General features: G+C 44.8%; 1 protein-coding gene across 4 annotated transcripts in view; it reads right to left on the bottom strand.

The window, feature by feature from the left end:
- The window catches only part of LOC138535053 (dimethylaniline monooxygenase [N-oxide-forming] 2-like), a 500,693-nt gene that overhangs the window by 86,222 nt on the left and 388,299 nt on the right, over positions 1 to 26,172 (bottom strand). Inside the window, exons 8-9 of one of the 4 annotated variants that reach the window (XM_069641266.1) lie at positions 12,309 to 12,326; positions 9,136 to 9,155 (exon numbers count right to left, since the gene is read on the bottom strand). The exons of 2 other annotated variants lie outside the window; for them this stretch is intronic. In XM_069641266.1, coding sequence (XP_069497367.1) covers positions 9,136 to 9,155; positions 12,309 to 12,326 — 38 coding nt within the window. Of the gene's footprint in view, positions 1 to 9,135; positions 9,156 to 12,308; positions 12,327 to 18,551; positions 18,558 to 26,172 lie in introns of all 4 variants that reach the window. One more of the 4 variants, XM_069641265.1, reaches the window with a different exon arrangement.

The following is a 26,172-nucleotide window of genomic DNA, read 5'->3' as shown; positions in this document are numbered from 1 at the left end:
GTCATGGCAGCAGTAGCTGTACCACAAACTGCAGCCACACCACTTAAGGAGATCCCACAGGCACCAATAGCAGCCACCGCGGGCCCACCATCAGCTGCGGCAAGCTCCGCTGGTGAGGCAGCTGCCACTGCCCCCCTGTCTGATCTTGAGGACACCATAGTTGACCCAATGGGGATGCACACCCCAAGCCCCCATAGTACCACAGAGCATGCACCATTCCAGACTCCAGACCCCACCATTCAATCATCCAGCACTGCCCTCCAACTGACCACCATCCTGGAGCGTCAAAGAGAATTGACTGTGCTGGTTGGGCAGTATGTTGAGGAGGTTGCCCATCTCAGGGAAAACATTGCAGAGACGGCGCAGCACTCCACTGACAGGATGGACGCCAACACTGACAGGCTGTGTACTGAGATTTCAAGGCTCAGGGAGGTCCTATCTCTCATGGCTGATGCCATGGACCGCCACTTCTTGCAACAAGGACAGTCTGCCCCATCATCATCATCAGGATCAAGACAGACAAGCCCCCTCCGGCGCTCAACACGCACCACCAGGCGCTCGTCTGCCCATTCTCAAAATGCTGCCACAGACAATGACAAATAGGGGGTTGATGGAAATTCCACTGCGTGCATGGCCAAATGCATACATGGCAGGCACATGAGTAACTGTTGTGGGGGGTGAGGGGAAGGGTCTTATGGGTGTGTTGTGGGGGGTGGGGGGAAGGGTGTTATGGGTGTGTTGTGGGGGGTGGGGGAAGGGTGTTATGGGTGTGTCATGGGGGTGGGGGAAGGGTGTTATGGGTGTGTTGTGTGAGTGGAGGGAAGGGTCTTATGGGTGTGTTGTGGGGGGTGGGGGGAAGGGTGTTATGGGTGTGTTGTGGGGGTGGGGGGAAGGGTGTTATGGGTGTGTTGTGGGGGGTGGGGGGAAGGGTGTTGGGATGTTCAGGGACTTGCACTTTTTCACCTTTTCATTACTCAATACACTGGTTTATGTTCAAAACACAGGCCTGACATCCTCATTGTGTCTGTGTACTTTATTGGCAACAGGGTCCATTCCGTGCTCACAAACATACACCAGTGCATTACTAACAATATCCATGTGACAGTACGAAAACATATTCCTCAAAATATTTGGTTGATCAGATGCTGTCTCACAGCACGTCCCTCCTGCCCATCCCCTCTTGCAAGACCTGCATCCCCTTCACCTCTGTCCTCATCACCATCATCATCCTCATCAGGTGCTTCTATTTCAAGGTCAGGGGGCAGTGGCACATTCCGTCTGATACACATATTGTGCAAAATGACACATGCCATGGTGATCTTGGACACCTTCTCATGTCCATACAGGAGAGCGCCACCAGACCTGCTAATGCACCTAAAACGTGACTTCAGAAGGCCAAAGGTCTGCTCGATCACGATGCGGGTCCGGGTATGTGCACGGTTGTATTCCTCCTCGTGCCTGTTCTGTGGGTTCCGTACAGGTGTGAGGAGCCAGCTCTTCAGGGGATAGCCCGCATCACCTGTATGGGGGAGGGAACAGGGTCCTGTCACTGTTCACCTCAAGAGCGGCCTGTTCAAATGACACAAATTGGCATTGCATTGTGATTCACGTACACAATTGACAGCATACATGCAGATGGTCTGTGTGACAGCAATGTGCAAGGGGGAGCTACACCCTGCAAGTGGACATGCCCCATCAATGCCTCCAGCAGTAATTGACATGTCCTAGGTGAGGTGAGGTCTCTGGTGTCCCTGGGGCCAGTCAGATGTAGTTCTGCACTGCTGGTGTACTGCCATACCAACATTGATGTTGCCATGCAGAGAGGCATCGCTTCAGTGGTGGGATAGGTGCGTGGTGAAATGCTATGGCTAGGGTTGATCCATTTGCATGCATTATGGGGCACATTGCATATTTGATGTTGGGGTGGACTAATTCAGGATGGCTCTCTTGATGGCATGTGTAAAATGTAATATTTTGTGGCGTGGAATGTTGTGCAATGTGTATGTGGATGGATGTTTAATGTTTCTAGACCTGGATTGTTATCTATGTTGTGTAGCTTATACCTGCATGTCGGTTCATCTCAAGTACATTGCGGCCTTCCCAGATGGACATTGGCGTACATCTGTATGTGCATAAGTCCGGCGTACGACAAGCTACAACCATTTTGAGTATGTATCTCCCCCCCCAAAAACACACCCAGTTGGAGTATGTATCTCTCCCCCCCAAACACACCCAGTTGGAGTATGTATCTCTCCCCCCAAAACACACCCAGTTGGAGTATGTATCTCTCCCCCCCAAAACACACCCAGTTGGAGTATGTATCGCCCCCCCCAAAACACACCCAGTTGGAGTATGTATCGCCCCCCCCAAAACACACCCAGTTGGAGTATGTATCTCTCCCCCCCCCAAAACACACCTAGTTGTAGTATGTATCTCTCCCCCCCAAAACACACCCAGTTGGAGTATGTATCTCTCCCCCCGAAAACACACCCAGTTGGAGTATGTATCTCTCCTCCCCCAAAACACACCCAGTTGGAGTATGTATCGCCCCTCCCCAAAACACACCCAGTTGGAGTATGTATCTCTCTCCCCCCGAAACACACCCAGTTGGAGTATGTATCTCTCCCCCCCCAATCACACTGCCATGTGCTTGCCCTGCTACTCACCAAGTAGCCACGAACGTTGTGCGGTTTGTCGCTCCATGTAGCGTGGGATAGTTGAGTTCCGCAGGACCATGGAATCATGGGTTGATCCAGGAAATCGGGCACAGCAATGTGTGATAAGCTTGTTGGCGTCACATACCATTTGGACATTGATGGAGTGGAATTGCTTCCTGTTTCGGTAGACTACTTCATTGTGATGTGGGACCACCAATTCCACACATGGTTACAGTCGATGGCCCCGATGCAACTTGGTATGCCTGCCAGTGAATAGAAACCAACTTTTGTGTTTGCAATCTCCTGTGCAGTCCATGGCATGGTTATGTGTTCAGGTGCATGCTTCAGGAGGGCATCGAGTACCTGGTTCAGCGTGCGGGAGAATACTGGTTGTGAGATGCATTGCATCTGTCCCACTGTATGCTGGTAGGTGCCTGTGGCCAGGAAGTGGAGCACACTCACCACCTTCAGTAGCGGGGGGATGGCAGTTCTGATGTATATGAGGCTCACAATGTCGTCGTGTATCATGTCCACGATGCTGGTGATGGTATCCCGGTCCAGACGGTACAGGGTGTGTATCTGCTCAGGGGTTAGGTTAAATGGACTGGCTCTGATCCTGGGGATTGGTGGGTGCCCCTGTGGTATGATCAAGTGCCGTGGTGGTGCTTGCTGTGCCTGTCTTGCCCTCCTCCTCCTCCTCCTCCTCCTCCTCCTCCTCCTGCGTCTCCTTTGTGCTGCCTGTTGTTGTTGCAGCTGCGCTGCAATGAGGTCCTCCAGGCCATGTAATGCTGCCAGTATTGGAACCATCTTGGTGTGGGAAGGGGTGTGGGAAGGGGTGTGGTGTGCTCCTTTTCAGCTGCCACAGTCTCCATTGCCTCCACCTGTGCTGATTGTGTCCACCTGTGGCAGGTGGGAACACTGCTCAGTTCTCTTAATGGGTGGTTCGCGATGCCGGTATTAGCAACATGGCGGTAAGGGGTTTGGGGGGCTTTACCATGCCGCTATTGGCATGTCCACTAGCCTTGTGATGCTGTGCTAATAGCGGCATGGTGTAATTTACGGGATGGAGGGTCATGCGCACGCGGCCTGCCCGCTATTAGTGGCACCGTACTTAGGGGTGCCGCTAATAGCAGTGAGCCGGGTCGTAATCCGCATGGGGATTTAACGTTACCGGTATTCTGTTACCGGTAAGGTTAAATCCATAACGCCTACCGTGTAATGAGGCCCTCAGTCTTTTTCACTAACTGTTCCCATTTTTTTCCTCTCTGGGCCCTCAGGATCACTGCCTTCGTTACCGCCTTCTTCGGCTTTTCGCCTGCTCAGCTGCCTGTAAGAATGGGAAGGGGTTGCGTGGGGAAACACGGGTTCCTTCAGACCCTAGTCTGCAGATTTCCCTTACACTATCACTGTCCACGGGGAGCTTCCCGGTCTACTCAGCCAAATCGCAAAGGACTTGTGATATTGCCGAAGACCTAGAGTTACTTTATGTCGGCAGTCAATGGGTGTCTTATTCAAATCAATAATCGATAATCGAGAACCATCAATCTCTACTACCAAGTGTACCCCGAGTCCCCCGGCCGGCCCATAGAGCCTAGGTTTGCTCAGAAGTACTTTAAGATGCGATAGTTGCACCCTTGAGATGGATGGGGGTGCAGATTTATTTCTCCAACACCAATCAATAAGGACAACTGAATGGTTTGGCAAAGGGAGTCCGTTTAATGACAAGTACAAAAAACGGGGAGTCATGGATATCAGCAGTGATGCGATCGTTCTTCTCGCTTCAACTCCAACGAACTTCATACAAGTTGTACCATTTATACTCAAAACTCGTCATTATTGACGTGTACCACTCAAAAGTTAACATGCAATTCCATTGGTTAGGAAAACGTAACTTTACTATAGGTACTATATCTGTATATGGTAACGGAGTGAGGGCATTGGGTAAGCACTGTCAGTTGGGCATCTAAGCCTTTCCTTCAAAATGACTACTGTAGACGTCACTAAAAGTACAATGTCTCATTGGTTCTACTAACTATAGGACCCTAGATTACTTGGTCCATTGTGATTGGGTTGGCACCAACCCCATGCATAACTTTCTACTTTGCTTAGCAGCACGCAGAAGGCTCAGCCAGGTGCGAGATGCCCCTCAGTTACCCAGCCTTCCTCCAGCCCCTGTTACAATCAATCATAACTTTAATAGCCATGAGTCAATTAGTTAACTGTGGTTGGCCTCGAAACTGCATCTTCTGTCTGGAAAGGTTCTGATATCTCTGCTTGGTCCGGTGCCAAGCATAGGTGTGAACCCGTGCTTCTTCTTGCTCGGCTGGTCAGGTGATTCCCACACCGTGAATTTGTCTCATTTCTCTCAATTTGTGTATTTGATTTTCATTTCACCCGCCACCTGCCTTTGCCTTCTTATCTCAATCCTTCAGAGGCAAGATATTCTGTTCTTAGTTTCAATTAAAAGTAGCTACTGTTCATAGCTTCTATTGGTATGGCCTTGGCTTCTCTGGCACAAGCTACCTCTGCCGAGTTTCGATTCAGCCGTCTCTCCTCGTGTTGCTAGAATATGAATCTTCTTGGTTTGGCATTTAGTAACCTGGGTTGGCTTTGCTTTTGTGCAAAGTAGAAATAAGCTTATAATGAAGTGCTTCGTTTGAGGTAGATTATGTATAATGGCGCTTGCCGCACTACTCTTCTACTTAGCATAGCAGCTGCAGCCGCACTGTTTCCTTAGCTTTCTTGCGGTTCTAAGCATATTTACAGGTGTAAACTAGTTGAATATCTTCATCTTGCTTATGTTATGTTATGTTATGTTATGTTATGTTATGTTATGTTATGTTATGTAATGTTATGTTATGTTAAACTTCTAAAGCGCACGTACACCCGGAGGCATCTTGGCGCTGAGGAGGTGGGCAGAAAGGAGTGCATCTAGAAAAGCAAGGTTTGTAATCCTCGACAAAAAGCAAGATGATTAGAGATGTCGCGTAACGGAAGGGGAAGGTCATTCCACGTTCTTGCAGCAGCAACAGAGAAAGCACGGCCACCCTTATGGGCCAGCTTGAAACAAGGTACAACCACCCGCCGGGTGGTAAGAGAATGAAGGGTGTGTGAGGGCTGATAGGGAGCGAATTTAGTTTGCAAATATTCTGCACCATATCCATAAAACGCCCGGTGTACTATGCACAAAGACTTGAACAGAATGCGCTGAGCAAAAGGGAGCCAGTGAAGTTGTCGCAGTAATGGGGTCATATGGGCTCCAAAAGGAGAGCAGATGATGGAACAGGCTGCAGTGTTTTGAAGCAGCTACAGCTGACCAATCAGGTAGGCAGGTTGCGCCAGTTAAAGTGAGTTGCAGTTGCCAGGACACTAAGGACCAGGGCTGCCACAACCAGTGCCTGACTGGCAGAGGGAATGAAGGGGAGGACTTTTCGAACAACCCTAAGTTTAAAATGACCTGATTTGCAAACGGCTCTGACCTGCTCGTCCATTGTCAGGGTAGCCGAGAAGCGAACTCCCAGGTTCCTAACTGATGGGACGGGTATAGGAAGAGGGCTCAATGACGGGGGGCAAAAGTCAGCCGTCCAGAACACATGAGGGGTAGATGTACCCACAACCAGGACTTCAGTTTTTGTGCCGTTTATCTTGAGCCAATTCAGCGTCATCCATAGACCAAGTTCCTCCAGACACTTCTTTAGTCTGTAAGCTGTTTCAGGTTTAGTTAGGTCAAGACGGACCAGTAGCTGGGTATCATCTGCATATGAATATAAGCGGAACCCATGAGACTCAATGAGGAACAGCAGATATCTTATATAGATGTTGAACAGAATAGGGGAAAGCGTTGAGCCCTGAAGGACACCATAAGAGAGGAAAACAGGAGCAGAGCAGAAAGGGGGAAGCTAGACTGACTGAGAGCGATTAGTAAGAAAGGCTATGAACTATTTGAGGACTTGACTAGAAATTCCGGCCTCTGAGAGCCGTGAGATTAGAAGAGAGTGATCGACGGTGTCGAACGCAGCCGACAGATCTAAGAGCAGGACTGCTCCAACACCGCCCTGATCAACAAGACGCATAAGGTCATCCATCACCGAGTTGAGAACAGAATCGGTACCTCTGCCAGGTCGAAAGCCAGATTGAAAGGAGTCAAGAAACTGTGTGGATTCCAAAAATGTGGATAGTAGTGGCGATACAAGTGCCTCCATGACCTTCATCAGGAAAGGCAGGAGTGAAATGGGACGATAATTGCCCATTATTTCAGGGTCGAGAGAAGGCTTTTTAAGCAAAGGAATCACTAAAGCATGTTTAAGTGAATCCGGGATCACTCCCATAGTGAAAGAGTTGTTAACTGCTGACGTGATAAAATTAATCAGGTCCACAGACGTCTCCTGCAAAAGAGCGAGTGGTATAGCGTCAGTAGGGGATGCAGATTTGAGCTTTTGAATAGTAGAGAGAACCTCAGTGTTAGAAAAGATGGGGAAGGATGACCAACATCCTCCTGTCGAAGGGGGTAGCAGGAAGACTGGGGCGTCAGCAATAGCTGCAGCCTCCACCATGATGTTATCTCGAATGATGGTTATTTTAGAGAGAAAAAAAGTGGAGATAGAGTCGCAGAGCTCTTGGGAAGGGGAGACTGCATCTTGTGCTAATTTTGGCGTGGAGAGAGATTGCACTAGTTCAAATAGGGCTTTGGGCTTGTTGATATCCTCCTCTCCAGTTTGAGAAAATAAAACAGATTTCAGCCTAAAAGACGATTACTGGCGCCCTTGGTAATTGGTTCTATACTTGCAAAAAATAGATTGGATTTGTTTTAGCTTGTGAAAGGCTTTCAAAAATTACGGACCACCCTTAGGCTGACCAGGGTATGAAAAATGGAAAAAATCAGAACAATGCTGTTGGTTTTTGAATTTGCCTTTTTATTTGGGTTACAAAGAACGGTCAAACAATAGATATTTTTTAGATAGTTGAGCTATCTGTTGAACAATCTCTTGATTTTCTATTTTCCTTTATGTTTTCACAGAAGATTGACTTGTATATAGTTTTATATTTCCAAATTAGTTTTGAGTCCATTCTTATTCGTAGCCACTTATATAATGATTTAGTTTTTCCAAAATACAGTCACTGAATATTTTGTCTTCATTCAGTTGGTTTGAAAATACATATGACTACTTTGTAAATTTCTTTTGTATATTTTGATTTCCTTTTGTGAGGCACCTCGACACGTGTTTCTCCGTCTTTGTTTGTGACGGTTCTTCAGGAGGTTCCTTATTGCACTGTTTGTAGTGGTATCCCGGTGTTCTTTATTTAACAGTAATTTTCCCAAATGCTTTGTTATAATTTTCTAGGCAAACACAGATGTGACTTTTGCTTATTTTATGTTGAGTCTGTGTTGTTTATTTCTGTAAAGTAATAGAAAGTTTTTGTTATTGTTCATCTCCCCTTAATATCAGCGGATATTGTCCTAATATATTAGCGGGTAAACATTGTTCTTTTATATCATCATCGATAGACTGTATTTTCCTTGTGCCTTCTTGGATAAAAGCTATTTAGAAATGGCAGAGAAAATGGAAATGATTACATAGTAATTCCGGTCATACCTTCAAATTCTGCCGTTTTCCGCCTTACAACGTATTTCTATGCTGATAATATAGTCAGCTGTTCCTTTGCGTCATTTTCATTGTTTTGTCGCGGAAACCATTTGTGTTCGCCTCGAGGTGTCGATACCCAAATTAGAAGCTTAATGTGCGTGTTACTTTTGCTTTTTTATATATTGTTTGGGCACTTTCGTTTAGACATTTTTACCCTTTCTCATCATTATAATTTCTATTGACATTAGCTATCCAAAAATGTTTCTCGCTTTGTTCTACCTCTAAGGAGAGTGGAACAGAAAACCATGGAAGAAAAAAGGTTATCATTTCCCTTACCAGTTTTGGTCTCTGATATGTATTGCTAACTCCTTGCTGTGTGCCGATCTTCAAGTTGTTCGTCTTGCGTCGTACAGTCACGTGATTTGTAACATTTATGTAGCGTGATGATGCATTACATTCTATTTACTTCTGTATGGCTCACCATAGTAAGCTGCGCCATCTTGGATTGGGAGACACTGTTATCCACGATACTTTGTCATTAATGTTAGATAAAGTATAGAAATCTATTTTATTTTGCTTGTTTATCAAATTGTATGCTTGAATTCCTTTTTGTTCGCATATTTTAACTTATTATTTTCAAAATAGTTGAATTGTTTATTTCTCCTCCAGACAACGGCAGTTGCTTGCGTTTTTGTCGTAAAATATTTACAAACATTGTCCAAATGGCATTTTTTAAATTTGGCTATATTTATACGGCACAGTTGTTTTTTGGAGATATTTTTTGTATTTTTGTATTGTTTTCTATATTTTTTTATTTTTTTATTATTATTATTTCAAAAACTGGTGCATCTCCTGGTCTTTGTTCAGGCCAGTAAAACATGAGTCCATTGTACAGATCCAAAATGCTTCTCTTCTTCTCAATGCTCTTTCTAGATTGCCTCCTCTCAGTGGATATTTCATTTTTTTCAATTCCGAAGAATCTTATTTGTTTGAGATCTTGCTGGTGGTGTTTCATCCGATAGTGGTTTGCTAATGGTGTTTGTGAATCCAGATTCTTTATAGATCTTATGTGCTCTCCAATACATGTTTTTAAATTTCTTATTGTGCTTCCGATGTAATATTTGGAACAGATGCATTTAATTCCATATACTGTGTATTTACTATTACAGTTGATAAATTGTTTAATTTGTTTGGTTTGTCCATTGGGCAATGTTATGCTTGTTTTTGCATTTTCTGAAAAATCACATATGCTACAGGACCCACATTTGTAGTTTCCCTTGTTTGGTGGGTTGAGCCACATGTTCTGTGGTGGAGTACTTGTTGGTTCCTTATTGACAAAATGTGATGGGCACAAAATGTTTTTGAGAGTTTTGGCTTGGCGGAATGTTATACTCGGTTGATAATCCAAAAATAGATCTAATTCACTATCTGTTCTGAGTATATTCCAATTCTTTTTCAATATTCTTGTGAGTATTTTATTGCTGCTGTTATATATTGTAATGATTCTTGTTTTGTCAATTGTTTGAGTATCTTTAGGTTTATTCAACAATAGTTCTGTTCTTGTTCTCAATTTAGTTTTCAAATAACTTTTATGTAATAGTTTATGACTGTATCCACGTTGTTTAAATCTGTTAATAGATCCTATGGCATTAGTTTCAAAATCTTGAGGTTTTGTACAATTGTGTTTTATCCGTAATAGCTCTTCATATGGTATATTGTTTGTTATATGATACGGGTGGTTGCTGGTGGCATTAAGTATGCTGTTGACAGCTGTTTCTTTTGAGTATAGAGTTGTTTTAATGTTGTTGTCTTCTATAAAGAGTTTAAGATCCAAAATGTTGATGTGACATTGGCTGCAGGGTAAGTTTCAGATTATAATTGTTGATATTCAGAAATTTGTGGTATTCCTTCAGTTGGTTTTCCGTTCCTTTCCAGATCATGATAATATCATCAATGTACCTTCCCCAATATGTTACTTGGTTAGTTGTATTGGCAAAGGGATGTGTCCACACATGTTCTACCTCAAAGTGTCCCATATATAGGTTAGCATATGGGGGGGCATATTTTGCCCCCATCGCTGTTCCTTGAATTTGTTTAAATATTTCCTTGTTGAAAGTGAAAATGTTGTTGCAAAGCATGAAGTTAAGCATATCCAATATCATGTTGTTGTGTTCCATAAACGATATTGATCTTGTTTTTAAGAAATACTCTGTGGTATATAGTCCTTTGTTGTATAAAATGCTTGTATAGAGACTAGAAACATCTAGTCTTACTAGCCAAAAGTCGGGTTCCCAATCTATGTGTTCGAGTTGCTGTATTATATGTTTTGTGTCCTTTATATAAGAGGTGAGTCCTGCTGCGAATGGATGAAGTTGGAAGATCCTATACTATTTATGATAGGTCTGCATTGTAGGAGTCTGTCGAACTTTTTGGGAATCATAGGCGTGAAGTAGATGGTTGGTAGCGTTGGGTACTCAATGTTCATATATAGATATTCTTCCTCTGTCAAAAGACACATGCTTTTCCAATGGTCACTCATAATTTGCCATTCTTCCTGTAGTTTTTTGATTGGGTTATTTTGAAGCTTTTTGTAACATTGTTCATCTCCTAGATGTTGATTTGCTATTATTATATGGTCTGAAGTTTTGAGTAGAACAATATTTCCGCCTTTGTCCGCTATTTTCACCGTAATTTCTGGATTGTTTTTGAGATTCATTATAGCTTTTTGCTCTGCCAGGGTTAGATTCTATTTGAGTTTTGGTTCTTGTTTTTTGAGATACACTTCTCTTAGGCCCTTTTGAACTGCTTTGTGAAAAATGTCTATCACGTTGCTCTCCGGGAGTTGCAGAGTGAAGATGGATTTAGGTTTTAAGTGTGTATCCGTTGATAGGTCTAATTTAATGTTTTGTTCTTCTGCAAATGTTTTGACTGTATGGATGTCCTCTGTTTCTGGTAACTTAAGAAGTTCTACAGTATTTATTACGTGTTCCACTGAAAGTTCTGATGCCACCTGTTTCCTTTCTTTGAGTTTTATATTTGTGCTGTTCAAAAAGTGTAGTTTTAGTTTTAGCTTTCTACATAAGAGGAAAAGATCTGTATTCGTATCAAAGTAGTTCCAATTGTTGGACGGACATAATGTTAATTCTTTGTTAAGGGCCGATGTTAAATGTAGTGACAAATCTATATCTGTTAGATTCACAGTTAAGTTTTCTTCTGAGATAGCCGGTTCTTGGATTTTGTTCAGACTTCCATTCTGTTGTCTGGTTGGTTTCTGGACATAACATCTGTGTCCCCTGGTACCCCTCTTCCTATGTTTTGTTGAGTGGTTGGTATCTTTGCCGAACTTGGGATCGGAGATGCAGTAAGAAATTTGACTTTTTAGAGACGTCAGAGATGTGTGCGGAGAAAGAAAGGAAGGAAGGAAAGTGTGGAATCAAAGATGACCCCAAGGTTCTTAGCTTCATAGGTAGGGGTAGGAGGAGGGCCCAGGGAGGCTGGCCAGAGAGTGAAGGGAAAGGATGGTGAAGGTGTACCAATGAGGAGGATCTCAGTCTTGATGGCATTTAGACCAAGATCATTAGCGGCACACCAATTTTGAATGGCGATTAGGCAATCAGAGATGAGAGAAGGAGAGGAGGTGGCTGAAGAAAGCCTGAAAATGAGTTGGGTGTCATCAACATAGCACTGGAAATATGAACAGAAAATGGTGCCTCACAAAAGGAAATCAAAATATACAAAAGAAATTTACAAAGTAGTCAGATGTATCCTCTACAGTTTAAGCAAAGTAGGCTTTTTTGGAATTTACCACTCACCATGGTAGGCAGCTAATGTATTCCTGTACAGCATTTTGGAATTGGGAGAGTAGCTTACATCTTGAACTTCTTTGCATTTCAACGTCGTTCTCCCCCTTTAGGTTCACAATATCTTTATTCATGGCGTTTTGTCTCTGTGTGTCATTCTTTGGTTGTCATTTCATCTATCTGAACATCAGTCCAGGCCCTCGTGACGTAACCATTCATCCCATTAAGGCCTTTTTGGTTTCTTCCGGGACAGTACTTAGGCAAACTTCATTTCGTTTCATTTGCTGGTAGGGTTTCCTTAAAGGATACCTTACTCTCCATGGTTTTCTGGGTATCGGTACTTCAATAGGTGTTGCTCTTCTAATAGGCACCGGCCAGAGCCCCATTGCGGCTGTCTACTGGCTTATTTGCTCATCATACATGGGCGACTGGAGTGCAGGCTTTATTTGGGACCTCCTCTACAATCCTCTTTTGGGGATTCCTGTGTTTTATGCCTATGTCTATGCTTTTCTCTTGGGGGCTGTTGCTATAAGATGTGTGCCAGACTCCTTTCTTTGAGCCTGAGCCTGAGCTTTAACCATTCGTCCCCCCAATAGTGGGCACTAGGGGCTATACAGGTGGGGGGCTGAGAGTATATCTCTCCCCTCCCCGGAACAATATAGCTCGGCTCTTTTTTATTACTTCTGTCAGGTTTTATGCATTTTAAGCATTTGTCGCATCAATTTATGCACGTGTGCCTTCGTATTTTGTATTTTGTATGAAGATATTTGTTCCTTTATTGGATTTTATTTTTTATAGTTAGGTATTTTTATTCATCATTTTAATAGCTAATAGCTAGCTGGTCGTTAGTAGGCTGGTGGACTCTATCAAGTGGTGCTGCTTATGTCTATACATTTAATATTTCTTATTTTTTTATCTATCCCCCTTGTCTTTGATAAATTATACAAATTAGAAATCCTCACACCAGTACTTTAGGATTAGTCCCTAATCCATCAGGAGGGGCACTATTAACTAGGTGCACAATATTCGTATCTTATTAGGTAGACACTGCTGATAGCTTGTCCACATTATGTCCAAACGCAAGGCTAAAGCCCCACCGTTGGTGCCTAATAAAACAAAAAAAGCAAGTCTAGTACCCTAGGTGGTCTGGGCGGCCCTGATTCTAGTTCCAATGCCCCCAAAATGAAGTCTAAAAGGACCAAATGTGCTCAGGTCCCTTCAGGTCAATCAACATTAAATGAGTATATGAAACAAATGGCAGGTAAAATAGAAGAGCGCATTCAACATACTGAAAGGGCTATTGAAGTTGCCAGTCTACACTCTAGTGGAGTTTGTGATAACATAATGCCCTCTTTACCCTCCCCAAACACCTCAATTCCAAGTTTATCACAGCGCCTTGAAAACATTCTGAATGACAACACCAAAGAAAGGGACCCAATGGAAATAGGTGGGGGTCTCCTCAGGGGATACGGTATGTGTCCAAGAGGAAGGAGGGATTTCTATTGGCAGTCTGGTGGGGTTAGTACGGAAACCTAGCTCAGTTGTATGTGTGAACGACTCTATGGATTCAGCCTCAAGTGATTTTAAAATATTGGATGAGGTGCTGGACAAAAAACTAGCCCCGGTCCTTAAGTACCTCATTAACTCATTAAGTACCTCATTAACTCATTAAGTACCACCCTTTGTATTATGGATGACTTAATAAGAGGCCTAAAAAAGGATATTTTGGAAGTTAAGGTTCTCGTTACAGAATGAAAAGGTTCAATAGAAATTGGTACTGAGGTAGAAAGATCAATCCCCTCTCTTCCAAATCATACTAATAACCAACATGTGGGTGGAAGTGTAGGCCAGAAGCCTTTAGTCTCTGCCCTTTTAACCCCTTTCCCTGTTAGTCAGAACACACACCCATTGCAGGGTCTCTTAGGAAGAGCAATAGGGGCCCCACTGTGGTTTCTGCTATGGGGGCGCATAAGATCCTAAAGGATAATGGTCCCTCTCGTGAGCATATAGTGCTGAATTTACCTCCAGATTCTTCCCCTTTGGTTGATGTAATCACAGGACTACCCCGCTTGGACCCTGGTATGGTGTAATCTACTACTTCCCTCCTAAATAAAACAGCACAATGGATAAATACGCACCTTCCGGGGATGAAGGTGAACCCTAGAGGCATTCTCGTGGCGAAGGGTTTCATGGGTTCGGAAGGAATCTAAATGTGCATAGGAGGACTGTGTAGTTGTTTCATTAATTGCTCCAGCTATGCTTGATTATGTGGTTACTTCCATAAACCCTGAGTGGCGGCTCTGTAGAAGCCACACCCAAAATACTGCCTATTTCCCTTTAGCAGCCTTTTATCCTGGAAATCCCTTCCCATCTGCATCACGGAGCGCCAACAAAATCCTAAATCTGGGAGGGGTTGTTGAGGGCATGGGGGGAGGGAGTCTGAACGTACCAAAGAATCCTGTTGCTGCTGTAGATCTGGCAAACCGTTATAAGGTCCTGGGGGAAACTGAGGAACTGAATTGACCTGGTGCCTTGGGGGAGGTTGCAAAGTACAAGGGGAAGTCCAGAAATGGAAGTGTTGACTGGCAAAACCCGACTGGTAATAAGCCGGTGTTCATATATGCAGAGCTGTCCTTCTTATCCTGGAACATAGCAGGAGCTGCCACTAAGCTTTCTCAGATTGCGATAGTTACAGCTTTGAGGGAATATGATATAATATTCCATCAGGAGATGTGGGCCCTCTCCCCTTTATGCTTTGATGGCTTTGTTTCAAAATGTGTTCCAGCTAAGAAGGGTGGGTGTGGCCGTTGTTATGGTTTTTTGGCAATTTTGTTGAAAGCCTCACTAAACTTAGTTTTAACAGTCACAGAAACAAAAAATGTGAACATACAGTGTATCACTGCCCGCCCTGTGGAGTGCCGACCGATGACCTTGGTGAACTTTTATGACAGCCCACACATTGCTAATCAAGAGTGCCCAGGGGCATTGAGGGACCTTGTTGATTCACAGTGCATAGCTAATGAGAGCCAAGACTTGCTGCTAATTTTGGGTAGTGACTTTAATGCTAAAATGGGGTTGGGGATAATGGCACAGAAGATAGATCCCGGCGAAGACTACGCATATGGGATAGCCCCTGTCCAAATGATAGATGAAAGAATGTGTGAAAGGGGATTGCAGATCTGGGAATGGTTCCTGGAATGGGGAATTCGCTCGCTAAATGGCCGTGCAGGTGTAGATCGCCTGGGAAGCCAACCTTTTATGGCACCCCAGGAACATCGACGATTGACTATTTTTGTATACACACAAAGGATTGGTACTTAATAAAGGAGTTTGAGGTGGTCGTAAAATTATTTACCGATCACCATGCGTTGAGCTTGGTACTAAGAGCTGAACCAACAGTGGCTCTACATATTAATCTGCCAAAATTGGATCATTGTGAAATCAACCCACTATGTAAGCGTCGAGTAAAATGGGCCAAGCTGGACACTAAGGCTACACAATCTATGGTTTGTAAGTATAATTTAGAGGAAATTGCCACTATCCTCTCAAATGGGTCAAGCTCTAGGGCAATCTTTTTGGCCTCACTAAAAATATGGAGGTCAATGTCTGATACCTTCCAACAGGACTTTAAAACAGGGAGAATTCATTCTCAGACCTGGTTCGACGAATCATGTTGGACAGCACAGAATAACTTTAAAAGAACTTTACATACAAAAGATAGCACAAGGCGGGAGATAATTAGTGCCCGGGCGTATTACAAAAATACTGTGCCAGAAAGGAAGAGTTAGTTAGAAGACCTTGCTTGGGCAGAACTCATCCAGGCCGTGCAGCTAAGAGACTTAAAGAAATGTTGGGAGTTCATGGCGGAGGGTTCCCCCTACAAAAGAACAAGGACCTACAAAGAGAACAATGTAAGTGCAAAGGCATGCTCCAACCATTTTAGTTCCCTATATGAAGCGGATCCCACCACTCCATACTCGGGGACTAGAGGTACGTCCTTGTGACTAACTCTAAATGAGGTAGAGGTCACAGTAAACACAACCGAGCTGCTGGGCTGGGCGCCATCCCAGCTGATATTTTTCGCGATGAGGTGGATGTGTGGGCCCCATTGTTGACTAAATGTTTCAATGCCTTTTTGGAACTTGGTACCTACCCAGCCTCCTGGCGACAGGCAATAATTTACCCAATTTTTAAGAAGGGTGACCCAGACAGCCCTCTTTCTTACAGACCGATATCTTTGTTAGATACTTCTTTTAAAATCTTTGGTCGGGCTGTTCTGGAACGCCTTGAACAGTGGATCTCAGAATCAGGGGTTCACAATATGGGTTTCGCCCCCATTTGGGGACTAGAGACCAGGTTTTGAATTTGTATTTGGTGGGTGCAATATCAATATTCAGCAGGGGGGAGCCACTATATTTGGCATTCATGGACCTCAGCACGGCATTTGACAAGGTGGATAGGGCTATGCTCTGGGCCGTGCTCAGGTCCATGGGCTATCCAGAGGACCTGGTGAAGGTTCTCCAGCTGATTCATGAAAACACCTCGGCATGTGTCAGATTTGGTGACCAGGGTCAATGCACTGCTTTCTTCGAAACTTTTTTGGGTGTGCGTCAGGGTTGTGGCCCCAGTATTATTTGCCCTTTATATAAATGGAGTATATCAGGCTCTGGTTGAGACAATGCTGATTTTATTAGGGTAGGTGGGGTTCCGCTCCCAGTATTGGGCTATGCGGAAGATATGGTCATAATAGCCCACACTCCCATAGCTTTACAATGTTTGGTGGATGTTTACACACAATTTATCTCCCACCATAAATTGGCAGTGAACTCCAAAAAATCGGCAGTTATGGCCTGTAGGAGCACAGGCTCAAAACAACTCAAGATGCGCACGATTTGGAGCGGTGGAGAGCCCATACCGAGGTTTACTAAATTTGAATATTTAGGAGTTTGCTTTACTGAAAACTGGCAGGGATTTGGTCACGTAGATAAACAACGTTTGAGGATGAGACAGGTTCTAGGGGGCCTGTCCCGATTCCAAAAGAATTGCTTTGGGCAACCAATTAATTTAATCCTCGAAGTGTACAGAGCACAAACAAACACTGCTACTAATTATGGGACCGCATTATGAGGTATGGAAAAAATTACCAACATTGAAAATGTGGAGAATACCTTCTTGAAAAAACTACTCGGGCTACCGCAGCCTGCACCTAATTATGGTACACATTTGGAATTGGGGTGCCCGCACATTGGTCATGAGTGGTTGTTGGCCCCTTTGTTGCACTGGCTGGCGATTTGGTCAAACCCGAAAGCTACGCTCTCTCATACGATTGTAAGAGTCCTGGTGACCAGCTCAGTTAAACTGAAAATTCCTTGGCTTTTTTATATTCAGAAATGTATTACCCAGTTAAATTGTGATAGCCTGCTGTGTCCACCAACACTTTTGTCTTCTTGCTCCTCTTTCTCATATTCCTTCAGGGAGTTTTTCCTGCAGGTTGTCATCACTTTTGGGGTACATTCGATAGGGTTGTCTCAATAGATATCTCCTTCCAAATATTCACTGCAGTATTGGTACGATAGCTGGTGTCAGGCAAGGCACGGTGTCATGTCTCCAATACAAAGGCGGTAGGGGGGCGGGATCTTCTGCAGAGGTATACATCTGCTCCTCTACACACTCGTGTTGGATGTAGTACCGATAAAGGTAAGTGGTTATTTCATGCAAGACAGATTACATGCTGTTTTCAGAGACCAAGGGCCTCATTACACGGAAGGCGGTAATGGTTAACGGCCACCGTTAATGGTAACGGTGACCATTAACCATTACCGCCTTACTACGAGGTCCCTTAGCGGGTTGGTGCTTTAACGCCTGCCTTTTGCAGGCGTTAAAAACCAACCCGCTAAGGGACCTCGGAGCTAATTACGGCACCGCAAAATTGCGGTGCCGTAATTAGCGCCTTCCCCATTCCCATAGAGCCCTATGGGGCAGAAATGGGAATGGGGAAGGGCAATGGCGGAAGGGGGATTTACCGCCCCACCAACCTTGGAATGGGGCGGTAAATCCCCTTTCCGCCAAGGCGGTGCCGGTAATTTACCGGCATGATCCAGGGTGCTAATAGCACCCTGGATCACCGCCTTCCGTGTAATGAGGCCCCAAGACTCTAGGGTAACCTTCTGCAGAACAGCTCCTCGAACTTACCAATGGTGGAGTCTGTGGTGGTTTACCTCATGAAGAAGAGCTCTAAGAGCTTGGTGCATAATTGGTCACTACTAGTTTGAAGATTCGATCAGAGTCTATGGCTTCTAACAGGCCTATAACATCTAACCTATTCATGCCCTATCTCTTACTGGGCCAATCTGTACTGGTTATGTTATGTTATGTTAAAGAGGTATGGTATGGTAGTGTTTATTTCAGAGTTTGAGAGGTGTATGCAGAAGGGTGAGACTTTAGTAGGGTTGGTTAGTAGCAGTGCCATGTCCTGCACCCAGTGTTATGACTAACTGTGGCCTGTACACCTTCCCCTGTCCTACATTCTGGTATGCTGCAGTTACAGACCCTATGGTGTATGCAGAAGTGTGGGTTTTTATTATTGATATTTAGTGGCAGTGCATTTTCTACCCCTAGCTAGATTTGAGATACCTGGCAAATGGGGATAAAATGCCTACATTTGAGACACAGTAGCAAGTAGAAAACAGTCAGATTTGAGATACCTGGCAAATGGGGAAAACGCGTACATTTGGGAACCACCTGCAAATGAGACACATCATTGATTTGAAAACTACTCCTTAGTAGCGGTCTAACATCGGTGTGCTATGGTATCTAAGGTAAAAATAGTGGTAGGGTTTTAATGGAATAGAGTAATTGCTGTACTCCTCACCCAGACCACATTTACCTTATAAGTCGCTGCTGGTGACAGTGGCTGGCTTCACAGGGGAACACTGGCAAACACGGATCAGAGCTGCTTCTTTTGTGCTACCCTTTGCCTTGGAGCCCTTAGCTGTTGGCTGGCCGGGGCAAAGGCTGCCCTTGAGGGGAACGTGAAACGGGAACAAGGCCCAATCAGGGGTCGGGGCGCAGTGGGAGGTGGGCAGGGAGAGGGAAATAATGAAGAGGGCTGCGCGAGCAGCATGGGATATGCCGCAAGTCGGCAAGATGGATGAATTTTAATTTAAAAGTAAAGAAGTGCTGCGAAGTTGGGCCACAAATGAGCAAGCTCTATATAAAATGCTGGCTACTGAGGGGACACCTACCGGGTCTCAAGCGGCAGGGGGAATAGCCGCGAGGGACTCCAAGCAAGAGGGTAAGAACCTCTGGGAGTTTCCAACGGGTACAAGCGCCAATTGGGTGTTGGGGAGAGGGAAACACCGAAGAGGGCTGCAAAAGTAGCAATGCACATGCCATAAGTCGGCAAGATGGGTGAATTTTACTTTAAAATAAAGAAATGCTGCAGAGGTTGGACTCAAATGAGCAAAGCTGAATTTAAAATGCTGGCTACTGGGGGGGCACTCACCGTGTACTGGTGATTGAAGTTGCAACTCAACCTGCCCACCAGATGTTCTACCTCGTGATCTATGGCTAGCCACCAGTCAGGTTTTGAGCCTTTGTTCAGTCAGCATTATCTCAGGAAGGCCTTAATGCACTATAACAATGAGAGGGAATCTGATGGAAAGGTTGTAAAAATATGCCATTGCACATTACTAAGCCAGATCCAAGAGATGGGTTTGGCCTTTGCTTTCCAGAAAGGCTTCAAAGTGCGTCGAGGATTTGTTTTAGTGAACCAGCTTTCCTTAGTCTGCAGTTGGGCCAGCTAATGAAGAGTGTCACCTTCATTGTGGCAGAGCCTCACATTCCTTCTGCTGCAACTGTAAGTATGGCCACGATGTATTCATAACTTGGGCATTTGTCCATTATTATACCAATATACATTACGCTGGCTCATTCATCTCAGCCCCTTTCTTCTCCCCGCCACTAAGGTGCAGAATGAGACATGTCTTCTTTTTGCCATAAAAGGCTGCAGATTTATTTTCACAAATAATAGAAAACACAGCAAATAATTGTGAAAATAGTTCCAAAGGTGTGGCAACTGCTCCGTGTCCAAAACCTGCTTCCCCCTTTTCCCAACAAATTCCACAGTAATCATAACTCTCCTAAGCCTTCGTGCCTGAGACCAGCCTTCCCCTACAGGTGTTCCTGGGCTGGAAGAGCGCCGTTTGTTCGGGGGAAGCTGAGCCCTCATTGCTACCACGAGGCGCCCCGCCACTTAGGCTCCCAAGAGGCGCACGTCCTTCTGCTGCAGGCTGTAGACTGTGCAGCCAGCGCCCACCGCTTATATGGGGCTATGCCCGCCCCTTTCTTTTGTAGCCCTTTCCCAGCGCTTTTGGCACGCTTGGACTTATCCCTCCTCCTAACCCAGGCAGGAGGGAGGAGGAGGACCCTGTCCCGGTTATCGGGGTGCCTCCTCCATCTTGTTCTGTCTTTCCGTCGTCACCTTCATACTTGCTGACATTCGAAGCGTGTAAGGGGAGATGAAAGACTGCTTTCTTCATGTGACATACATCATATGTCCAGCTATAAAGGTGATGGCGAGTAGTTTGACTGCAAGGTGAGCCAAGAGGGAGGTGACTTTCTTGGCGCCTCCTGGATCTCTATGAGGTTTTTGTGTTCCATGTGCAGGGTAAAGTTGTTTTCTGAAGACTTTTGCATACCAACATTTTGTTGATTGACAGTTCACTGTGGGGCATGCTGCCAGTGATGCTTTCTTCTCCTTTCTCGTTCAACCACCTGCAGCCCCTCTGCTTTTTTTGAAACCTCCATATGTGGGACTCCCCTCAGGACTCCTGAACGTTTACCAAGCTGGAAGCCTGGAACTGTTTGGTAGGCTGTTCTACTCCCTTCAACCCCAAATGCTCTCCTCCCTTCACCCCCACATGCTCTGCTACCCGCTCCATTGGAAAATACTGAATGACTGACTGTCTACTGAAGACTGGCTAGGTAAATATCACTGCTCCTGATCACACAATCATGTGATCAAACCACAAGGAGTGAGTGTGGCGAACTTCTGGGGTGAGGAAATGGCACTGGCTGTGATGCGTCCACGAAAGACACTCCATAGTGGAAACCCAATGGTTCCACAGTCCTCCATCAGGTGTTTTCTAGAGCCTTTCACTGTCCAAATCAGCCCAGGACTCTCCCATTCCCCAAAGTTGTAGAGAATGCAACAGGACCCAGAAGGAATTACCAGGGCCTGCTACTCTCCATTTGGGGATAACAAACCAGTAAAATAAAGCCCCGGGAAAGGCATTGTGAACATTTCAGGTATGGAGAGATTTTACATACAGATCCGATTTTAGCCACAGGTCCAGTGTATGAAAAATATATTTTAGCCCCAGAGAACACTGTGCACGAGCATCCATGTTACATGTTGCATAAGTGCAGAGAAGAGAGGAAAACACTGATGAACGCGGAGGTGAGAAACAGGATGAGGGGTCAACAATGACAATGCTCCCTGATCTCAAAATGGCCACCAGCGTTTTTGTGAGCTTGGAACACGGACCTGGGACATTGGGCAATTACAATTAATGAACCTGTCGCAACACCTTAGAAGACGTACAACTGAATGTCAATCCACTTGGGAGGAGGTGGAACCACAAGGAGATTACCTATCAACAACAAGGTCAATAATAATAAAACGGATCCATGAACCCGAATACTCATTATATCAATTATTCAATAAGCACCTACATAAAAAAGGAAGAAATCTCCCGACGTAGTGGGTTTTAGTACAGCATTCTAGAGAGTGTTGTAGTGAGCGGAGACTGAAAAGGAGTAGGAGTAGAGGAGAGTCAGAACCTGTGTTCACCCGGCTAAGGAGGTCAATTACACAGAACATGGAGTGAATGTGACAATGAAGTCACACCATAGTCCAGACCAGATTGAAAGGAATGGCTATACTAAAGTGCCTGATGGTGATCTGGGTCACAAAGCTATCAGGAGCCAGGCCTTGAGAAGAACAGCTAAGGAGAAGTCATCTGGGGGCACACACGTAGTTCCTAGTGGCAGCTGCAACGCCTGCAGTCCAATAAGTTGCTTCACTCACACATAAATGTCTAAACAACGCTGCACCCTGTTAGCTTACAGAGAGACTCACCAGAAAAACTCCCAAAAGACTCACCAGATTATCTAGCACTAATTGCCTTTCAGTCCCAAGATTTAAACTCTCCAGAGCCGGGGGACGCAGCTTCCTGGTCAAGGCAGCTGAACTCTGGAACTCCCTACCCCCTCCTCTGCGACTAGTTCAATTTTACCTAAAATTCTGTCAGAACCTCATAAAATGGTTCAAAGACTCTGACAAGTAATCCCCTTGCCCTCGCTATTCTTACTCTCCTCCTCACTGAACTCAGATAGAGCTTCCTCTAAGTAGCATACTCTACCTGCCCATGTCCGACCAATAGTTCATGTTTTGGCCAACTCTGGCTCACCTTTTACATATCTGTATACACTATCTGGTTCCTCATTCTTTTATCTGCATCCTCAGGATATATACTGCCTCCATCCTGAACAACTCCTATGTATATGATTTGTTTTGATGTGTAACTATTCTGTAATTTGTATGTGATTATGCTGATGTGTAACTAAGCTGTAAATTGTTTTATGCAATGTGCCGTGATACCCACGGGTTTGGTGCGCAATACAAGTAATAAAACAAACAATACAAAACAAACAAACAAACAATGAAAGAACCTTGCAACACTTCCGAACCCAGTTAGGGTTGGAGAAAGTCTTGCCCAGAAGTACCTAGATTTATGGGAGAATTCTTACCCATAATCACAAAGGAGAAATGCCTAGAGTCAAGAAGGATACATTACTCTATCCTTCTCGCTCTAGGCATTTCTCTGTTGTTTACACCAGTAGCAGTTTAATGGCAAAGACAATGTTTAAGGCCAAGTAAACAAAAACAGTGCACTGGGCCGTTTAAACTTCCTTTGATTGAGTGACTAAAAGAAAAACTACATCCTGGGTGGAAGCCCAGGAGATTGCAAGGTAGACTAATGTTTGGACTCAGGACATAGATCCTTAAAAGGCCTTCAGAGAACCCTTTATCCCATTGTTTCTTTAGACGCTCCCATTTATGTTGAATTCCCATCCACTACGTCTTCCTCCAACCTTTCCTCTCCATAATAAAATAAAGGTGTTGAAACCTATCTAGTTGTCATGTTTGTTCTGTTGTACCCATCATGACAATCACTATATTATAAACGATGCGAAATAACGTATCTTATAACATTATCTGTTGTGTTTCCTACACTTGACAACATTTTGAACGTAATCCTAGCTGGATAACAGGACTCTGAGATCAGCATAACAAAACACACCTATTCTGTTTGCTTGACGCTAGGGGATGTGCGCCTTTGGGTACCTGTGAAGATTTTGGTTCCTGTCTCTGCTGAGACACATTTGGTTGGGTTCTGAAATCCTCTTAGTGTGGGACATGCACCTATGTTGTAAATACCCTGGAGCGATGAGCACTGTCCACACACAGACCAGCTGTGGAGCCATAGTAGTAGTCCAGGTAGCTTTATTGTACATAGGTACATATATACACATGTCCAGTTACTTGTAGGTATTTACAGAGTACATGGGAAGGCAGATAAAGGTATACATCCAGTGGCACAAGAGACACCCACCGGCCATCCTCACACATCCAGCTCAGGCCCCCAACTGTCGACATTCATGGAACACTCATACATCACACTCACTCAGCATTCCCCTGAGCTGTCATCATCCATACACCAACATTCCATCAGCATACATTTATGGCCAGTGAGAAAGAACAGGACCAACTCACATCATAACATCTCCCTTCCTACAAACAGTCATTTGCACAACATCTCCCTTTCATACAAACAGTCATTTCCACAACAACCTACTTATCTTAGTGTTATTGACATGGAGCCCATTTTAGGAAGGTCCTTACACATACACCCTACTTATCGAACAGAACTTACACTTGTAATCTGAGGGGATTTGACACCAAGATGCTGACACCCTCATAGTATTGTAGGTTCTGTTAGTGGTATCCTACTAGTATGGGACTCCCCTAGTCTGAGTGCTTTCTAGTTTAAGGAGCTGTGACTCAGACACCCTCCTAGTCTATTGGGCTCTGGCATAAAGAGCATTCGGCCATGAGGCAACGTAACTGAGATAGCATTGTGCAAGTGGTGAAAACAAAGAGACTTGGCTTAAGTGCTTGGTCGCCGTCTTTCAGTGAAAATTCATGATTTTAGTGACAATGGCCCTCATTACAACACCGGCGCTAAACCATGGCGCTATTAGCACCATGGTTGGTGCCGGTGTTGTAACGAGTCCGCCATGGTGAAATGGGGAAATACCACCCCATTCCAAGGTTGGCGGGGCGGTATTTCCCCATTTCACCATGGCCCTTCCCCATTCCCATTTTTGCCCCATCGGGCTCAATGGGAATGGGGAAGGCGGCAATTACGGTACCGCAAATTGCGGTACCGTAATTGCCTGAGAAGTCCCTTTGCGGGTCCCTACTTTGACAGCTGGTCCAGACCAGCTGTTCAGGTGGGGTCCCGCAAAGGGACCTCGTAGTAAGGCGCTAAGTGGTTAACGGCGCCGCAGCCTTTTACGGCGCCGTTCACCACTTAGCGCCTGGGTCGTAATGAGGCCCAATTAATCTAGATTATTTTACTCATTAACAGCCTTTAAACTATAAAGCTAAAAGTGTCTATTTCTTGTTAAGGACATGTGAACCTAAATCTTCTACTTGAAGAGATTTCACATCACAGCATGTCGGGTGAGAGCATTTCATACATCCGGTGATGTAGGTTTTTCTTGCATTCTAACACATGTGGATTTGAGTTTTCTTCCAATAAATGTTATGAGAGGTGGGGGAGCCACAGGCGTCTCAAGCTCGGTTAGAGCCAAAGGCCTGGCCCTGGTTTGCCTCAAGTGCATTTGTGAAGGAACAGCCCAGCTAAAGCCAAGTCAAACATCACATTATCTTCTGTTACATTCACAGAGTAAATGAAAATGACACTAACATCCAGTTATAAGAACTGCATGCAATCATCTTCTTGCAGAGAGTATTTTTTTTATCTCTTGCATGTTGCTGAAAAACAAAAAATGCAATGCGATCATATGTGGTCTGAAACCTTAAGAATTTCCAGCTGTGCAACCAGAAAACTGGCATTCCACACCTGACCAGTCTATGCTATCCTGGGCAGATCACTCTAGTAACATGGATCATATTTAATTTGGCTGGCACAATTGTAATCACTTATACGGGACTCTGTTAAATGTGCACTAGACAAACTTCCCCACTTAGATACAGTTTTTGCTCCAAGCATAATAGAAATATTCACCATGTATAAGGTAAACACCCCAGGCTGAGGTATCCCTTATTTGACCATTGCTCTGTCACTTTTGAGATGTGTTTCTCCCCTAACAGAAAAGTGAAATAGATGATATACTATATTGTTTGGTGGGCAAGAGTGTTTGCTTGGGGCATTTTGCATTACTGTATGAAGAGTCTGCAAGCATATTTTTTCTTTATCGTCCAGACCCTATGATATGGGCAGTGACTTCGGTTCTCCACCTACTACCTAGTTTGTGAATGAAGCAGAGGGAGGTCACACTGGTCTTGGGGAAGGGGGGTGCTTGCCTAGACACGAGGCTATCCACCTGCCACACAGCCACTTAGCTTTTGACCTCAGTCTCCCACCATGAAGTACCTGTGGGTGCTGCCTGTTTCTTCCACTTGTGCCTGCTGAATGACTGAGGATTGCTCAGCGATGATTCGAGCAATACTAGAATCTGTGCACAATAACCAGCTCCAAGTCTGTTTCAAATATCTAAAAGTAGCTGACTTTCACGCAATGGGCCTCATTACACGGTACGGAGGTGGACCAAGGTGCCATTGGCACCTTGGTCCATGCCGGTAAAATACCGGCACCGCCTTGGAGGAAAGGGGAATTACCGCCCTATTCCAAGGTTGGTGGGGCGGTAATTCCCCCTTCCCCCATTGCCCTTCCCCATTCCCATTTTTGCCCCATAGGGCATAATGGGAATGGGGAAGGTGCTAATTACGGCACCACAAATTGCGGTACCGTAATT

Source organism: Ambystoma mexicanum, chromosome 1q, assembly GCF_040938575.1.
Source record: "Ambystoma mexicanum isolate Mex_15411 chromosome 1q, UKY_AmexF1_1, whole genome shotgun sequence".
NCBI lineage: Eukaryota > Metazoa > Chordata > Amphibia > Caudata > Ambystomatidae > Ambystoma > Ambystoma mexicanum.
Note: the sequence above shows the minus strand (reverse complement) of the source record. Positions and strands in the feature narration are given on the sequence as shown.